Source organism: Chelonoidis abingdonii, chromosome 23, assembly GCF_003597395.2.
Source record: "Chelonoidis abingdonii isolate Lonesome George chromosome 23, CheloAbing_2.0, whole genome shotgun sequence".
Taxonomy (NCBI): Eukaryota; Metazoa; Chordata; order Testudines; family Testudinidae; genus Chelonoidis; species Chelonoidis abingdonii.
Window position 1 is genome coordinate 8,056,931 of NC_133791.1, and position 17,001 is coordinate 8,073,931.

Genomic DNA, 17,001 nt, shown 5'->3' on the forward strand with positions numbered 1-17,001 from the left:
GTCAAAGACTACGGGGCAACGTTGATATAAAACCAGCACCAGAGAGAGTAAAGCGCTTTGAGATCTAGGAAATACAAGTGACTCGCACTAGAGAAATGCAGTGAATGATTTTTATTTCAATCGGTTTTTATTTTTTTTTCTGTTTAGAAACAATAAGAAGACTTTGCGGGCTCTGTATGCTCCGCCAGGGATTTAAAATGACCAACTCCAATGCATGTTTCATTCGGGTCAACCCTTCTACCACACGGCAGCTCTTCATACAAATACCAGCATGCCTATCCATTCTGTCGCCTCAAAGATGAGGCCAAACAAACAGGCCTTGTAGTCCGCTGGGAAAGCTGGCGTTCCTTTCCCGGCTATTTTGGTTGGGGGCGGGAGGGCATTTGAGGTCCCTGGGGTGTTTACAGCTCTGTTGGACAGTTCTTCCTTGTTATACTGAAAGGGATCTGGAATCAGTGCTGTGATGGCAACTCTGGCAGTGTATGTTGGGGAGAGATCTACTAGTGTAAAGTCATAAGCACAAACACCAGGCAATTCAGTTCTGTCAGGGTTCCTTAGTTCTCTGGGTCCGGATGTGTGTACAGATAACTCAGTGCATGTATTTACATATATAAGCACCAGGACACCCCAGCAGCTGTTCTGCCAGCTAGAATGGGGTTATATAAACCTTGCAGAGGCAATGGTGATAGTGCTTGTCCCGACGCGTTTAAGTTTCACATAATGCCCTTGTGGTAGAGGCAGAGTCTCTGAGTAATTTGCTTTGTTGGCTCTTCAAAGCTGTTTCTGATTCTCCCTGATTCCAGCCAAACTGATCTTGAGTGGGCCAAAACTAACAATAAACACGTCGCATTGAGTTTATTTTAGCTTAAATCAGATAATTCACTGTGAGTCTGACTTGAGACCACTTCCTTGCGCCGGGAGACGCTGTGCTTTGCTGGAGTTTGCCTGCTATTTTCCTCTCGGATCCAAACTCAGAAGAAAATGAAGCTAAATATAGATTCCGTAAGAACTCAGCAAGGCTGTGCAGGGCTGATGGCATGAGAGAATCAGTCCTGTCTTATCAAAGCCTAGAGTGGTAGGAAACCTCTGGAGTGCCCTGTGTTATTGTCTCCTCTGTGTCTGCTTCACAAAACCCACACACACAGCTTGACACTGCAGAGACCCAGGACTGCTGTAGCAGTGGTAAGGCTGATCAGGAGACTTGGGAGAACAAGGGAGTCCCAGGACTGGAATAGTAGGGGTGCTACAAGTTCAAGACGTCAGTCCTTGGCAGAGGGAAGGGGCCTCAAGGACTGGAATGGGGGGTGGCAGTAGGTAAGGACTGAGATGCATTGGCAAAGCTGGTGTTGGAAGGCAGGATACAGTACTAGAGTAGCAGGTGTTTTGAGAGTCTGGGCCAAGGTGCATTAACAGAGCTGCATGGGGGAAACCTGCACAGAGCTCAGCCACCCTACACCTGATACTGACTGGTTCTGCTAAATCCTCCCCTTTCCTGGGTGTTAAATCCACATGGAGGGAGAGCCCTGCTCATGATAGGATAAGTCTCTAGGGAAGGAGAGGCCTGGCAAACCCTTCCCAACCTTCATGCTCACCTGCTCCTCGCTCACACACTCTTTTTCTCCCTGCGATGGGTAGAGATAATGATGGTTCAGATTGCTGGGGGGTTTTCTTCAACAGTTGAAGGTTTGCTGTTCTTTTTTCCCCCACCCCATAGCCTTTGGCAAAAGGAGCTTTCCTCCGGGGATCAGGCTTGAACCTGGTGACTGGGCGCTTCACAGCAACTGTGTCTGGCATCTACCAGTTTTCAGCCAACGTCCACATCGGTGAGTGTTGTCCACTGGAGCCTCTTCCAGTTTAGCATGGTGAGGGACTCTGGAACTCCACTGACTGCCTCATGGAGGCTATTCAGTCTGAAACATGTGTAACGACCACCCATTGGCATGAGTCGTCAGTATCATACAGACCTCTACCACTTGAGCTAGCAGAGTAACTCCATTAGGTGGCAGCAGCAGTAGGGTGTTATCCTCTAGCGCAGGAGTGGGCAAACTTTTCGGCCTGAGGGCCACATCGGGGTTCTGAAACTCTATGGAGGGAAGGCTGTGCCTCCCCAAACAGCCTGACTCCCGCCCCCATCTGTCCCCTCCCACTTACCACCCCCTGACTGCCCCCCTCAGAACTCCCAATCCATCCAATCCCCCCTGCTCCTTGTCCCCTGACTGCTCCCTTCCAGGACCCTCCCCAACTGCCCNCAACCCCGGGTTCTGCCAGACTCCCTGCCCCCGACTGCCCCCCGGGACCACCTGCCCATAATCCAACCCTCCTCCCCCGCTCCCATCCCTTTACCATGCTGCTTAGAGCACCACGATTGGCAGCTGCACCACCTGGCCAGAGCCAGCCACACCGGTGCGCTGCCTGCCAGGAGCTTGCAGCCCCACCACCCAGAGCGCTGACGGCAAGGTGAGCTGAGGCTGCAGGGGATGGGGGACAGCAGGGGAGGGGCCGGGGCTAACCTCCCCGGCCGGGAGCTCAAGGGCTGGGCAGGACTGTCCCGCAATCCGGATGTGGCCCGTGGACTGTAGTTTGCCCACCTCTTCTCTAGCAGACCAACCACTAATGGGGGCATGGCACGCAGTTTGCCACTGTATTACACAGGGGTTACAGACAGTCCTCTCTGCTACTATAGGATGGTGCAGTCTGATAAAGGGTTGGCATTTTATAACTCTACAGACATTTCATTGCTTTTTCTGCCTCTCTATAGATAACAGTGCATCAGACCTTTACGTGGGTTTTGGTGCTGGCTAGAGCTGGATGAATTATTCATAGTGAACGATTTTCCAGTTAAGAGTGACAAAGTCCTGTGGCACCTTATAGACTAACAGACGTATTGGAGCATGAGCTGTTGTGGGTGAATACCTACTTCGTCAGATTTCCCAGTTGACTCTCCAGAAAGCACAGTGTCCATGGGCAGCAGATCACGACTTTGATTCATTTGTTTGCCAGTTGGAATTTGCTGGCAGGGCTTTTGTATGAATGTGTTTTGCTCAGAGAACTCTTCTCTGAGAATAGCTGTGTGAATTCACTGTCTGAATGGCACAGTATGTTCTCGGCCTGGGCGGCTCGGATTCTTTATCAGCTGTTCTGCTGCTGCCCAAAATACATCTTGTTTCTTAATCAGCCAAATCTCTGTTACAGGCCCTAAATTCACTTTCATATGAAGAAAACTTGCCCTCCACGTGGAAAGCACGGGGTGGGCATGTGGAAATGGAGGCAAATACAGCTAAATTGAAAGGACGTTCAGAACCCACCAAAATGTTCACTGATGCTTTTTCCTCCTATTCACTCAACAGTGGTAAAGGGTATTTCAATGAGAAACCAGCGGGGTACTTCTCTTATGGAGCCATGACGTGCTGCTTACAGCCTAACGTGGTTGATGATTTGTCCTGTTGTAGAGGGAGTTTTCTTCTTTCTTTATTTTCATGGTTTGCTTCTTTCCAAGACCACAGTGAGCTAAAGAGCAAAGTGCAGCTGCGGGCCAGAGACAACGTCCGTGTGCTGATCTGCATCGAATCCCTCTGTCATCGATACACGTGAGTCACTGCAATGCAGTTCTTAACCTGTCACAAACTGCTCCTTTCTCAGCTATTTTTGGCAAATGCCACGGATACCCTCTGGGAATGAGGGACAGATCAAAAACCTACTGGACCAAGCATCTTGAAAGGTGTTCATCCTTTCAAATTCAATAAACAGAATGGCTATTACCCCTGGATCTCCTAACCAATAAAGCACTCATCCCTCCTCCGTGCTGTCAGGGTTCAAGGCTATCCTGAGCTATGACAGTGTTGTCTAGTGGCAGGGGAGGGGACTCCAAATCAGGATTCCTGAGGTCAAATTTATCCCTAGTGTAACACTGCTGAAGTCAATAGAATCACACCTGGGTTGAATTTAATCCCTGGCTTTTCTCCTGGGTATGCTACTGATGTGCTACCTGGCCCTGGGCAAGTCACTCCAATTCCCTGTGCCCAGAAGGGTGTAACTATCTTTCCCTTTCTCACAGCAACACTGGGAGCCTTTGTGGGCTAGTTAATGAATTTGAATGCATGGACTCTATGAGCAATGGGGCCAGGATTTTGAAGTCGGTGGGAATTTTGCCAAAATTTTGCAAAATTTCCATATTGCTGCTGAGTGAGACGAGACAAAGGAAACTGACCTTCTCCATAGCCCTAGAGCTTTTCACTCCTCTTCAAGGCTGAGGTAAATCCATCCATGTGGCAGTTTTCACTGGAGCGGCCCGACGTATTACCTGATCTGCTCGTTAGACAATAGAGGCTTTTGCTTTTCATCACTGCCCATGTGGGACCTTTACAAGCCCTCAAGAAATTCACCAAAAGACATTTCAGACTTTGATGAAAACGAGCGTGAGATGGGTTTATTGAATCGGCCCTAATAAAAGCAGTGACAGGAAATTTAACAGGGAACTTTGGCCCAGGTAAACTTGGCAGGTGGACACTGTAATATATTTTGTTCTTGCCTGTAAGGAGCAGCAGCCTTGCTGTCCTACCAAATGAGCTGATAGACATAACATGTTGCCTCTGTTACTGAATGGCACTCTCTCTTGGGATGGCTGAGGGATGTGTTATTAAAGCCGTGGGATACTGCTCACCAACCTCTCACTCAGTCAAAAGGACAGCATTCCAGCAGTGACCTGGGGCTGCAGAACCCTGCTACGCAAAGCGAGGTCGCTGGTAATTTTATAATGCTATGGTTGCCCTTCTATGGAAGTTCTGAATCCAAGGTCACCTGGGAATTCATGAGTATCTCTAGGCTGTACGTTATAGTCACTCAGAACTTCTCAGCAAGGTTAGAACTCAAATCCTCCTGCTCCAAATATCGAGTCCCCTACTACATCAGGAAGCATAGAACCTCTGTTAGTAACATAAGGGCTGAAGCACAGGCAAGTGGTACTAAGTCCATGCAGTAGAGGAGCTTCCCCCTTCAGCTTTAAAAACATGATTTTCTACCACTTGAGCCACTAGCTGGCAGCGCTAGTAGACTCTTTTCATCTTCTATGGACCAGTCACTAAAGAAGGACAAAGATCCGTGATCTTCTAGTGGGGGTTATATAAGCACATACGCAAAAACATGCCCCAGTCAGTACATTCATGAGTGTTGTTTGTTGTGGCAGAGAGAGAGCTGGTTTTTGTTGCCTCAGAACTGAGAGAGAATTACTGGGCTGGTGCCTTTTCCCAAAGATTCTCAGCTTTGCTAGCTCCAGGAAGGCTTTTTGCCATTCCATAATTGCTGAAAAAATGAATGCTCCACCCTAGGAGAAAGCCTTACCAAAAAAAACCTCAAATAAACTTTTTTCCTATTGGATTGAGGTGCCCGGCACCAATCAGAAGCTTGTGATCTTCAGCCGAGAAAAAGTGGCTTTGATCTTTAAGACTAATCGCTTGGGGTGAAATTCATCCCTGGGCAGGTCAGCACAAGGGCTATGCCCCACTTAAGTCCTATTTTGAGGACTGATCCTCTGCGGAGGGGTACATTTCATATGAATTAGAGAAGCTTTAGTTCAGCCAGAAGCCATGCCCTTGATGTAGGAATTACTTGGTGATGTTGTCGGCCTGTGTTACAGAGGATGTCAGACTAGATAATCAACATGTTTCCTTCTGGCCTTAAAATCGATGAATCTTGGATGATTAGCTGACATGAAAGCATGTTTCCTCTTTCCCCGCCGTGCACATGGAGATGTCCATTCATCTTCATCTGTATCCTTGGGCACAGGACACTCCTGGAGGCAGGATAATGGATTTGATGGACTAATGATCTGACCTGGTCTGGAAATCCTTGTGAACTAGACTTCACCAGGGATGAATTCTATGCCCAAAGAATCCCCTGGGAAATAGGATCCATCCTTGAACAGAAGATTTGTCAGAATCTTGAGCTTTGTGTAAATTTTCCCATGAGCTCTCACTGCTTTTCAATGGATGGCGCTAACCACGATGTATCCCTAAATAAATATTCAAAGCATCATAGACAAAATGGGCTAGAATTGAATTTGGCCAAGGGTGCTGAGTAGAGAGAATGATATAAAAGTGTCAGAAAGACAGTGTTTCCAGCAGGCAGGAATGAGATTATGGGTCTGAAATACAGGCACTGCTGTGACTTTTACAAGTTTTATTAGCTGTGAACAGAGTTCCTTTCCTGCCCTGCCATCAGACAACCCACACCCATGAACTACTTCATAAACGTAATAACATAAGTGCCCTGCTAAACCCTGGGGATGTACAAGTTATCATTATAACCAACCCGACCCGACTCACGACCCTATCAATCTGCCCGAGGAAAGCCTCCCACAGACTCATCCCTCAGACTTCACTGCACACGCACCTAGTGGTGCTAGCATGTTAATTCAGGGTCAGGGAGACTATGATAGCAAGGTTTTTGTTATTTCACCTGTATCCCATCTGCAGAGAGCTTAGCATCTCAATGACGCTGTCCTTCAAAATGCTGGACCGATCAGGAGGGTGGGTGAGTGTAGAACGGAAGGTGATAGTTCCTGATGCTAAATGTGCCAGGACCTATATAAAAGCATGTCCCCGCCCCAGGCATCCATGGTCACTGGGATAAAGACACAGAGAGACCCCATCACCCATAACTCAGAGTGAGCATTAAGTCTTGGTGTGGTGCCAAGGATTGTTAAATTCAGCAGCCCCTTGGTATATACCAGACCAGGGAGGACTTAGGAGAGATGTCATATTGTTCCTCAGCGACAGAAATAAAAAGCCATACAATAAAAAGATTTGGGAGTAGAATTTTCTAACATGCCTGAGTGATTTAGGAGTCCAAGTCCCATTGTCAAGTGACTTAGGAGCCCACGTCTCTCAGAAAGTCAATGGACTCCTAAGAGCCTACATCGCTAGTAGGCCTAGATCGCCCCTAATGAAGAGCATCGGAAAAACAATTAATTGAATCTAGGGGGTGCGGGGAAGCGCATCTGCACCATTCTCTTTGCAGGATCAGGGCCGTAAGGAAGGGCACCCAAAGCGTGCGCCCAGAAACGGGCACCACTTTCACCAGCTTAACGAGTCACCAAGGCCCTGACAACCTTTGTCTCTGAAAAGGCAGGCTTCTCTCCAGAGAACTTGGCAGAAGGACCTGACAAACATACGGGTAGGCCTGGCATTTCGCCCAACAGATGGCAGTGCTTCTCCCCTAGGGCAGCCAGCCCCCTTCAGGGCTCATTGAGGTCACTTTTCATCGCTGGAGGATTCCTATTTAGAGCTCTCCAGGGTTGAGAGACCCACCCCAGCTCACCTGCACTATTCACCCAAATTGTAGCAAGACTTGAGCAATTAGAGCACTGAAAATGTGTCAATAAAACAACTTTACGGGCGTGACTTTAAAGCCACTAATGCCGTTAAACGTGTTGCCGAGGTGGAACCTCCACTTTCCCTGCTGTGTGCCTGGAATGGTCGTAAATGGGATCGACCTCACCTCAGCTTTACTAGAGAATTAAATTGAAATGAAGCCTCATATCATAAATACCAGGTCTCACTCCTGTGTTTCACTGGCCTGTGGAAAAGACTCGGTTGGTGCCCAAGTACCCATTAATAATCAAGGTAACGATGAGTGCAGAACACCCGCTGGCCTGTTGGGAAGGCGAGGATCTTGCTAACCAGGGCAACGTTATTCTGCAGTCTGCTTTAGAGTGGTTCCTCTTGATTTCAGGGCTCAGAAAAGTGAGGAGCTGACGGGGCCTAAATGTGGGATTAGGGAAAATGTCTCCTCCAAATGTTTTATTGGCCCACTCTGGGCAGCTGCAAGACTCAGAGCCTCCCACTCCTGGACCCACATCCCACACCTTTTTGTATGTATGTGCGTGACTGGCACCAGCTAGAATCAGGCATCTGAACAAGCTTCCTTCATACAGCTCTGCTAAGTGCATCTCTCTCCCAGCCTGCAGCTTGGCTGATCCTTGCTGTCTTATTACAGTCCCCTCCCTACTGATCATATTGGAAGCAGGACTGATCCCTTTAGCCCTGAGACTCTTATGCACAGTGACTGCCCATCACGCTGTATCTCACATATTTTTATTAGGTGGGAAAATGTCCCTGATGGATGGACCAGAGTGGTGGCCAAGGTATTTTTCAAGTGTGTGTCAATGGCTGGAATTTCAGAGATTTGAAACTCTTAGCCTATTTGTGTTGCTTTCTGAGGGGGAAAAACTTATTTTTACTTCCACTACAATGCTGGGGTGCCAGTTGTTCCCATGAGTTGCTTTCTTAATAGTGCTGAAGATGGAGCTAAGGACTTTATCCGGCGCCCTGTTTTCATGGTACCTGAGCCTCGCAATTTTTCTTGTGTTTACCCTCACGGCACCTTGGGGTAAGGCATGGAAATAGGACTATCTCCGTTTTTTCATCTCCGGCGCAGTGGTTTGCTCTAGGCAGGATGTCTGTAGTAGAGCAGGAAATTGAACCCACGTCTCCTGAGCCCCACATCAGCACCCTGATCACTGGACCATCCTGCTTCTCTTGGAACAGCTGAGTTCCGTTTCCAGTTCCAGTTCCTAGTGCACATGGGGCTGTCCTGGATTTCCCAAGTCATGTGTTCAGTTGTTTTTAAACTAGAGTGACCAGACAGCAAGTGTGAAAAATCAGGAGAGGGGGTGGGGGGTATTAGGCACCTCTATAAGACAAAGTACCAAATATCGGGACTGTCCCTATAAAATCAGGACCTCTGGTCACCCTATTTTAAACTGAGCTTTCCTTACTCAATGTCCCTTTTGGATTTATTAGGCCCATGACGCAGTTATCCTTGTTTATTCAAAAGGCTTGATAGTTTCAGAGCCATGGGCATTTGGGCCTGATTGTCACTGATGCCTTTTAGAGAGGGGAAGACAGATAACCATTTGTAAAAATAAAGAGGGGTGGGGAGCTCTCCTCCCTTATCAGGTTCTCCATACTTCTGACTGCTTTGATGAAGGCACTTGTCTTGAGGGAAAACAAAGTGCTTTTCATCAGGGAGGCTCACTCACCTCCTTCAAGGACCTTGTCTGTCTGTCTCTCCGCACTACAGCGTCAGCTATGCGAGGAGCAATCGAGTATTGAAAATGTCTGTCAACAGCAGATCTTTTCTAACATGGCTGTAGCTAGCAAAGCTAGTGCATGGCTGCCTTGTTTTCGTGGGTGTTTTTTTTTTCTGAGAACTTAGCCAAAGCATGCCACAGACTAATCCTTCCCCCAACTAGGAAACTAGGCCAGATGTCATTGAGAGCACTGCAACTTTCTAGGATATATCACAGGCTGTCTTCAGATGTAATTTATGGCCACAAGCCCTGATTCTGCAAAGAGGAGCCACACAAGGCAAGAAGACCCACCCACACTCACAGTCCCACTGAGGCTGGTGGGATGCCTTGCTTAGCATAAGGGTCCTTTTTACAAGAGTGGGGTCATAACATGCTGAGGGCCTTTGGCTCTAAGGAGCAGCTGCCATGACTGCTGCCTTGTTCTTGCTTAATCAGAACTAATCAAAGGCTTAATCACCACTCAGTAGATTAGATTAAGCTCCTGTAGGGCCATGTCCCGTAGGAGACAGAGCTGTGTTTCCACTGAGCGTCTACTGGGGCCCTCTTCAAATGGTGTCGAAAATGGTTGTCCCCTCAGGGTAGTTCTACAGCCATGGTGACAAAGCCTGGCAAACATCAGGTTCTAGCAGTGGCTGTTCTCGCTTTCTGACAATGGGTGAGAACCTGACTGTCCCTTGAAGTGGTGAGAGAATAGGCGGAGGGGTACGGGAACGTTTCTGTCATTATGGGACCTGTTCGGACGAGCATTCTGCTGGTACTGGCTGAACTGCTACCGGAGCCAGCCCGTGGAATTTGCCAGGGATGTCTGCTTATGCAGTCATTTGTTTTAGGGAGCTGAAAGAACCTGGGGGCTTCCAGCTGTGACTGGGAGAGAGAGAGAGGGAGGCAGACACTTGGAGGGGAGGAGAGAGGGAGTGTGAGACAGATTAATTAAGGAAAGTTCCCGCCCAGGTTTGGTATTTGGTAGTATATGACACACAGAAGTAATTCCCTAGTTGGCTCTTGGTGCCAAGCGATTTGTGCTGTTTGGGCCAAATAGTTCCCCTATGCAGGTTATCTCCATATCAGGCGGCTGGAAAAGCCACGTGTTGGCAATCACTGTGTTTCTTCACCTCACTGTGGAAAGAAGCTAGGTGGTGTTGGCCTCCTGGGGGAAGAAGCCGGAGGTGCTACCCACTGAACAGGGCATATCTAGGAGGATCCAGTCAGGCGGAGGCCATGTGCTTCTGTCCTGCTTCCTACCTCCGTGACATGCCGTTGGGATGGAGCTGTGCTCCCATGGGTTGACCTGTTATCCCTGTAACCTCCTCTTAGGGAGAGTTTTACAGCATGCAGGGTGACATGGAAGGACAATGCTGGCTAGGTGATAGAGTTTTCCAAACAGTCTCTGACGTATTGGCACTCAGAGGATGGTCTGGCCCTTGAAAATGATTTGCTGTCCATAACGTATGGGCCTGATTAAACCCCAGGCCAACACACTCCTCCCATCCAAAGAACAGCCTCCCATACAGAACACTGTCTTTTCCATGGACATACTTTCTTTGTGACCTTCACACCTACAAAGCCATTAATAAACAATGAGAAATAAAAGGATGCTAGAGAACCTCCCACCCATAGTGCTTGGCAAACTTGACAAGCCCATTGGAAGCAGAGTCATTTCACTCATCACTGAAATGCAGCTGGTTCTTGGGCGGAAGGAGGCAGCGATTTAAGAGCAAATAGCAACACAGCATGATGGTTCAAGAGAGGAACAATAGTGTTTCCAGTGGAAACCACAGGGTGTATTTTCAGATTTCATCTGGAGGATGGCACTGCAGCTCACGCCTTTCTCTGCTGCTGTAACACTATACTTAGGTATTGGTTCAGCTCTGAACTGGGAGAGACAGTGCAGTCCTGGACAGGGATTCAGGAGATCTGGGTTGTTTATTCCTGGCTGTGGTGCTGACCTGCTTTGTAATCTTGAACAAGTAATGCCCTATACAATGGAGAGATTGATACTTACCTTTTTTGGAAAGCACTTTGAGTTGTACAGCTGCTATATAGAAACTAGTTGTTATTTCTGAGTCACCCCTTCAATGGAGCATTTGGTCATATGGGTAGGGCACGGAAGTGGGACTCCGGAGATCAGGGGTCTGTTCCTAGCACTGCCACTAACCTACTGAGTGACCTTGAGCAAATCACTTTCCTTCTCCGGGCCTCACTTTCCTCAGCTATAAAACAGCTGCTTGCTGTGAGATCAATGGACCTCCATGAGTATGTGAATACTAGAACAGTACTAGCAATGTGTCCCATAGCAAGCAGTAAATTTTTCCTTGCTACCTACAGCAGTCAGAATTCCATTGCAATATCCTTGTGTCATTTGTGAAATGTTCAAATTTTTTTTTACACCCTGAAAATAAATGTGCACTTAGTGCAAGGAGTCATGTAGGCATGGCTATTAAGAGAGTAGCTATTGTACTGACTGCTGCAGAAAGCCCCCTTCAGGACAGAATTGGACATTTTTGAGAGTCATTTAGAGGGCCAGAAATAGTGATTGCAATCAAATTTGCTTTGCAGTTATAGAGCAAGGGCCTGTATAGGGCTGCTGACCTAACTCCCTAGCCCAGGAAGAAGGAACGCTGTGCCTCAAGTCTGTTCAGGCACTTCCATCAGGGCACAGTTGGATTCTTTAAACACAGAACTCACAACGCAATGCCAAAACAAAGCTATACCCCTGAGCAAATCAAGCTGCAGGGCCCAGAGGCCCTTCCCCACTGCTCCAGGGCCAGCTACTGATACCAGATTCCCAACTCCTGCTCCCCAAATGTTGTTTTCTACTTCTCATACCCTAGGGTGAAGCAGAATCATCTACTAAGTCTGTAACTGCCACCAAATAATATATTCCTCAGACATTCATGCCACTGCACTCTTACCCTCCTCTATACCCTTAAAAACACCATAGTCTAGCTTTCTAATGTTACCTCACTTTCCAGATACTCTTCTGAAGCCTCAGACAGTATGTTCTATCACCTTAAAAGTGTCTCCATTCTTCCTAAAGAGACTTTCCTGGAAACACTCCCTGCATTCAGGAGATCAGCTGCTTCTTAACCTTACACATGTTCCATCAGCCAACTTTGAGTCTAGTTGATAAATATAAATGATCATTCAGACCATCATGACCAGTTAGTCTAAATATGAGCATGTCACAGATCCTTTCTGAACTTTGGAGTTGCACATTATCCTCTATCATCTTCCTCTCATCTCCTTGGTCCACAATTCATGTCATTCCTTCTTGTTAGCTTTTTTTTTTTTTTTAATTTTTTTTTAAACTAAGCTTCTAAATTCCTGCTTGGTCAAAGGAATCTTTTTATATCAGCGTCTCCATGTTTTAAAGCATTTTTCACTTCTTTATCTGCCGTTTTTTTGCAAGGATCCCTACACGTGCTGGAATCCTTGGTAGTAATATGTTCACTCGGTTCACATGATAGTCAGCTATCATAATGGCTACAAAATTAGATATTCTTTTAGATTTCTTAACTCCAGTCTCAGGGATGCAAAAGGCTGCTCCCGTTCAATTTATTTTTTTCAACTTAAGATTCGTCTGTATATATAATATTTAGCAATGGTGACTTCATTTACCATATATAAATGGATAAACTTTACCTGTCATATAGAATGGCTCTCTTTCCCTTTATTATAGCATATGATTCTAAACTCACGTCCGGAAAGACAATTTTCCAGGTATAATTTACTGCCCCATAATTATAGATTTCAATCTCTTCTAGTCTTTCCTTTTCACATAACTGTTTTACCTACATTTTAACCCTCTGAGCATGAAGGAGTTTACTACGTTAGGCTACATTTCATCTGCTTTATTCCCAGCATTCCTCCTATATTTGTCCAATATTCTTATCTGCACTGTTTCCCTTAACTTGAGCCCAAAATGTCAGCTGTAACTTTTTCACTCTCACATTGGTAGGCATTTCTCCAGTAGCTACCTGCATTGCACACAGTGGTGTTATAAGAAACGCACCGCATACAATTTGTAGCATTTCCTGAATTGACTCTAACTTTTTAAGCTCCGCTCTGGTCACAGAACTAAAGGCTTGACACCATAATCTATGATTGATCTTATTAATGCTCTGTGTTTGCACTTTCTTATCTGTTTCCCAATTAATCCCAGCAATACTTTTAAGCGGATGAATCCTACCTTTACATTTGTTTGTAATACTTTTATATAGCCCTTCCAAGTGAGTTTATTATCAAACACTATACCCAGAAACTAAAACTGTTAACTACACTTGCCTGTTCTCCATAAAGAGATCAATTACGCTCATCTTTAGTCTTTTTCCTAGTGAAGATCGTTCCATTTGTTTTAGATCCTCGATCAGCTCCCCAGTATGAGACCTCCCTGAATACTTCATTGCTTCTTTCTCCAGCCCCTTTAATTCTCCTGTGTTTGACCCATATTGCAACTAAGGTGATACCTATGGCTGCTGTGACACTTTTTGGGGCGATTGTTTATCATAATATTAAATGTGGTTGGGCGGATAACACTCCCCTGTGGCGTGCCATAGGCAATATTACAGACTTTCCGTACTCTAACCTGTTTAGTCCTCAAAAAAATCTCTTGTCACACACATTTTTCCTTTTATCCCTATCTTGGCTGACATATAGATCAAACCCTCCCACTGCACCAGATCATATGCTTTTTAACTGGCTTTCTGGACATTGATCTGCTCCCCAAGCTGAGCCACTTGCTGGCTTTTTAATGGCTTGGTAGGTCTCAGCTGGGAGGTAGCTAATCAGTTCCTCTTCTCCTGCTGCTACTTTTCACACCTGTGTAGGGCTCCTCAAGTGGCCTGTTGTAGATGTCTGCCACTAACTAATCGGGTTGGCGGGGTTGGAGGTGATTTTCCTGGGAGCAGGTTATCACCTAACTGTCACTCCAGGATTTCTTGCACCTCCCTCTGAGGCACCTGGCCTAGATGGACCACAGGTTTGATCCAACATAGCAATACTTATGCCAACACTGGTGTCCCCCCCAGGAGTGTGGAAGCTCTATGAGAAGAGGAGGACTGTGACTTAATCTGGATGTCTTTGTTTCTGCTTAGGTGTTTAGCTGATGTGACTAACTGGCTGAGTTAATGTGCATATTCTGTTTTTCTTTGGCTGCTGTTTAGATCTTTGGAAGTTATTGCTGGTCTGGAAAGTAACAGCAAGATCTTCACTGTTTATGTGCATGGGTTGCTACAGCTGCAGGTAAGGGGGCATGATAATACGGTCTGCACTCATTCAGTACCCAATGCAGTTGTAGCTGTGTTGGTCCCAGGATATTAGAGGGACAAGGTGGGGGAGGTGATATCTTCTACTGGGCCATCTTCTGTTGGTGAGAGAGACAAGCTTTCAAGCTTATATGAAGCTTATTTCACACACACACGCACACACATTTTTCTCTCTCACAGAGTTTGGTGGGATCACAGAGACCCAAACCCACAAAGGTATTTAGGCTCCTAGCTTCCTTTGTGGGGTTGGGCAAGAGTGCTTTATAGTGTAGGCAATGACTTCATTTCTACCCCCCATCCGCTCAACCCCCCATCCGCCCCAGGCTCATCCCCACTCCACTCCTTCCTCCAAGCCCCCACTTCCTCCCCACCTCTTCCCACCCCGGTTCTGTACCAGCCAGCCCCTCCACCTCTTCCCGGTCCCCCACCCCACACTCTGGCCCCTTCCTGCCCTGCTCCTCCCTCCAGCCCTGGCCACCCCTTCCCCCAACGTCCCACCCCCACCTCGCCTCTTCAGTTCTGCCCCCTCCTCTAAGTGTGCGCTGTCTCCTCTCCTCCCCCTCCCTCCCAGCACCTCCTGCACATTGCGGAACAGGGAGGGGGAGGAGTTGGTGAGAGGTGCTGAGAGGAGGTGAGGGGAGCTCAGATGACAGTGGGTGCTAAGCACCCACTAATTTTTTTCCCCCGTGGGTGCTCCAGTCCTGGAGCACCCACAGAGTTGGCATCTATGCTTTATAGGCATTATTGAATTAAGATTCTCAGCCCAGCTCCCTTCCCCTCCCTTCCACCAATACGTTGTAGGGAAGTGTTATTAACTTCATTTTAGGATTAAGGTACCATGGAATTAAATGGTCACCCAGGGACTCTGTGTCAGGGCTAGAAACAGAAACCTATTCTCCTGGGTCCAAGTTCCCAACTTTAACCACACAATTAATCTTAAATTAAATTAATGAGATAGGTATATCTCCATATATATAAACTGTGATATTAATAATAGTAAGTACATAAACTCTTCATCCAGCCATCTCCCTGGGCTTTACCAATGTGGGTAAGTATCGTCATCCTAATTTCACAGAAGGGAGACTGAGGCAGAGAGCACCAACTGCCCCAGGTCACCCACCAAGACAGTAGCAGAGTAAGGAATAGTCATCTGATATATATATGGAGATATACCTATCTCATAGAGCCGGAAGGGACCCCAAAAGGTCATCGAGTCCAGCCTCCTGCCTTCACTAGCAGGACCAAGTACTGATTTTGCCCCAGATCCCTAAGTAGCCCGCTCAAGGATTGAGCTCACAACCCTGGGTTTAGCAAGCCAATTCTCAAATCACTGAGCTATCTCTCCTTGGCTGTGCTAATTGCTAGACCATACTACTTCCACACTCTAATCATGTCAAGCCCAGACACGTGTATAAATAGAACTGAATAGTAACAAGCTAGAAATCCAATACTGCAGTGAAAATATTTGAGCAGCTCCCTGAAACCACCATGTTCTGGTGTCCCGAGTCCACCCTCGCAATAGCCTTTGCTGCTTTTCGCTTTCCCTTACACACTGGATAGCTGTATCTGATTCCTTTCCCCCCTTTTGTTTTGAACATACAGGCTGGGCAATACACCTCCATATTTGTCGACAACAGTGCAGGAGCCCCCATCACCATTCAGAATGGATCAGATTTCATGGGCATGTTTATGGGCGTCTAACCTGAATCCCCACCACAGGTTGGGTGAGGAAGGACATGACTCAAGGAGCCTTGCAACATATATCTGACTGAAGAACCCTTTACTCTGACCCTAGAGGACTTCTTCGTTACCTATTGGCGTCTATTTTTAATACAGTGAAGTAAAGAGCCTTTCCTTCTGCAGACACTCAACTTGCTTTTCAAAGGCTGCTGCTTTTAAATGTCTACATCAGTTCTGCCTACAAATATATTTTAAATAATAATAATAATAATAATTAAAAAAATAACTATATTATTTAAATTGTCTGTGCTTCACTAAAAGCTCACAGCACAATATACCAATGTCTGGAAGGGTTACATTGTAACTATCTGTATAACACAATAGAGCTTGTATCCGGTGCGCTTGGGGATCGATGAGTTTTGTTTGAGTTTCTTTGCAAACTCGCTAACAAAGCAACCAACCAAACAAACAAACAGGATGGATTCTGTGTTTTTGGGGGGAAGAAGATAGGGATTTGCCAGCAAACTCTGCTGATGTCACGCTCTGGACAAGTTGAAAGCCCCCTCTTTGTGTCCTGACTCCTGGATGACTGATACACAGCATGCTGACTGCTTTATCTAACATCAGACCTGAGTGTTGCCCAGTGTAATTCTGGGGGCCCAAGGACTGAAACGACCTTGTTACTTTATTTCCAAATAGTTCCTGAATCTTGTGACAAAGGCGAGCATTTCATGTTGGCTGCGTGGTTACTTTTTTATGTTAGGATCAGACAAACAAGCAAGGGCAACAGTTCTAGCCAACTCTCCGCTTCCCTTATATTCTTATGTTTTAGTAAGATATATATGTATTTTTAGTCACATCCATACATGCAGCATCCCCCGGGCCCCATGTATTAAATTGTAAACATGTCAGGAGCACAGTTGCTGGTTGCCAACAGGCCTGGGAAAGGCTGGGGGCCAGAGGCCCCAG

At 46.7% G+C, this 17,001-nt stretch overlaps 1 protein-coding gene across 1 annotated transcript in view; it reads left to right on the plus strand.

The window, feature by feature from the left end:
* Window positions 1-16,053, plus strand: part of C1QTNF12 (C1q and TNF related 12) — a 39,109-nt gene extending 23,056 nt beyond the window's left edge. The window contains exons 5-8 of the mRNA XM_032779990.2: window positions 1,715-1,823; window positions 3,497-3,587; window positions 14,251-14,329; window positions 15,955-16,053. Of these exons, the coding sequence (XP_032635881.1) occupies window positions 1,715-1,823; window positions 3,497-3,587; window positions 14,251-14,329; window positions 15,955-16,053 (378 nt within the window). The remainder of the gene's footprint in view (window positions 1-1,714; window positions 1,824-3,496; window positions 3,588-14,250; window positions 14,330-15,954) is intronic.
* Window positions 16,054-17,001: the final 948 nt, after the last annotated feature.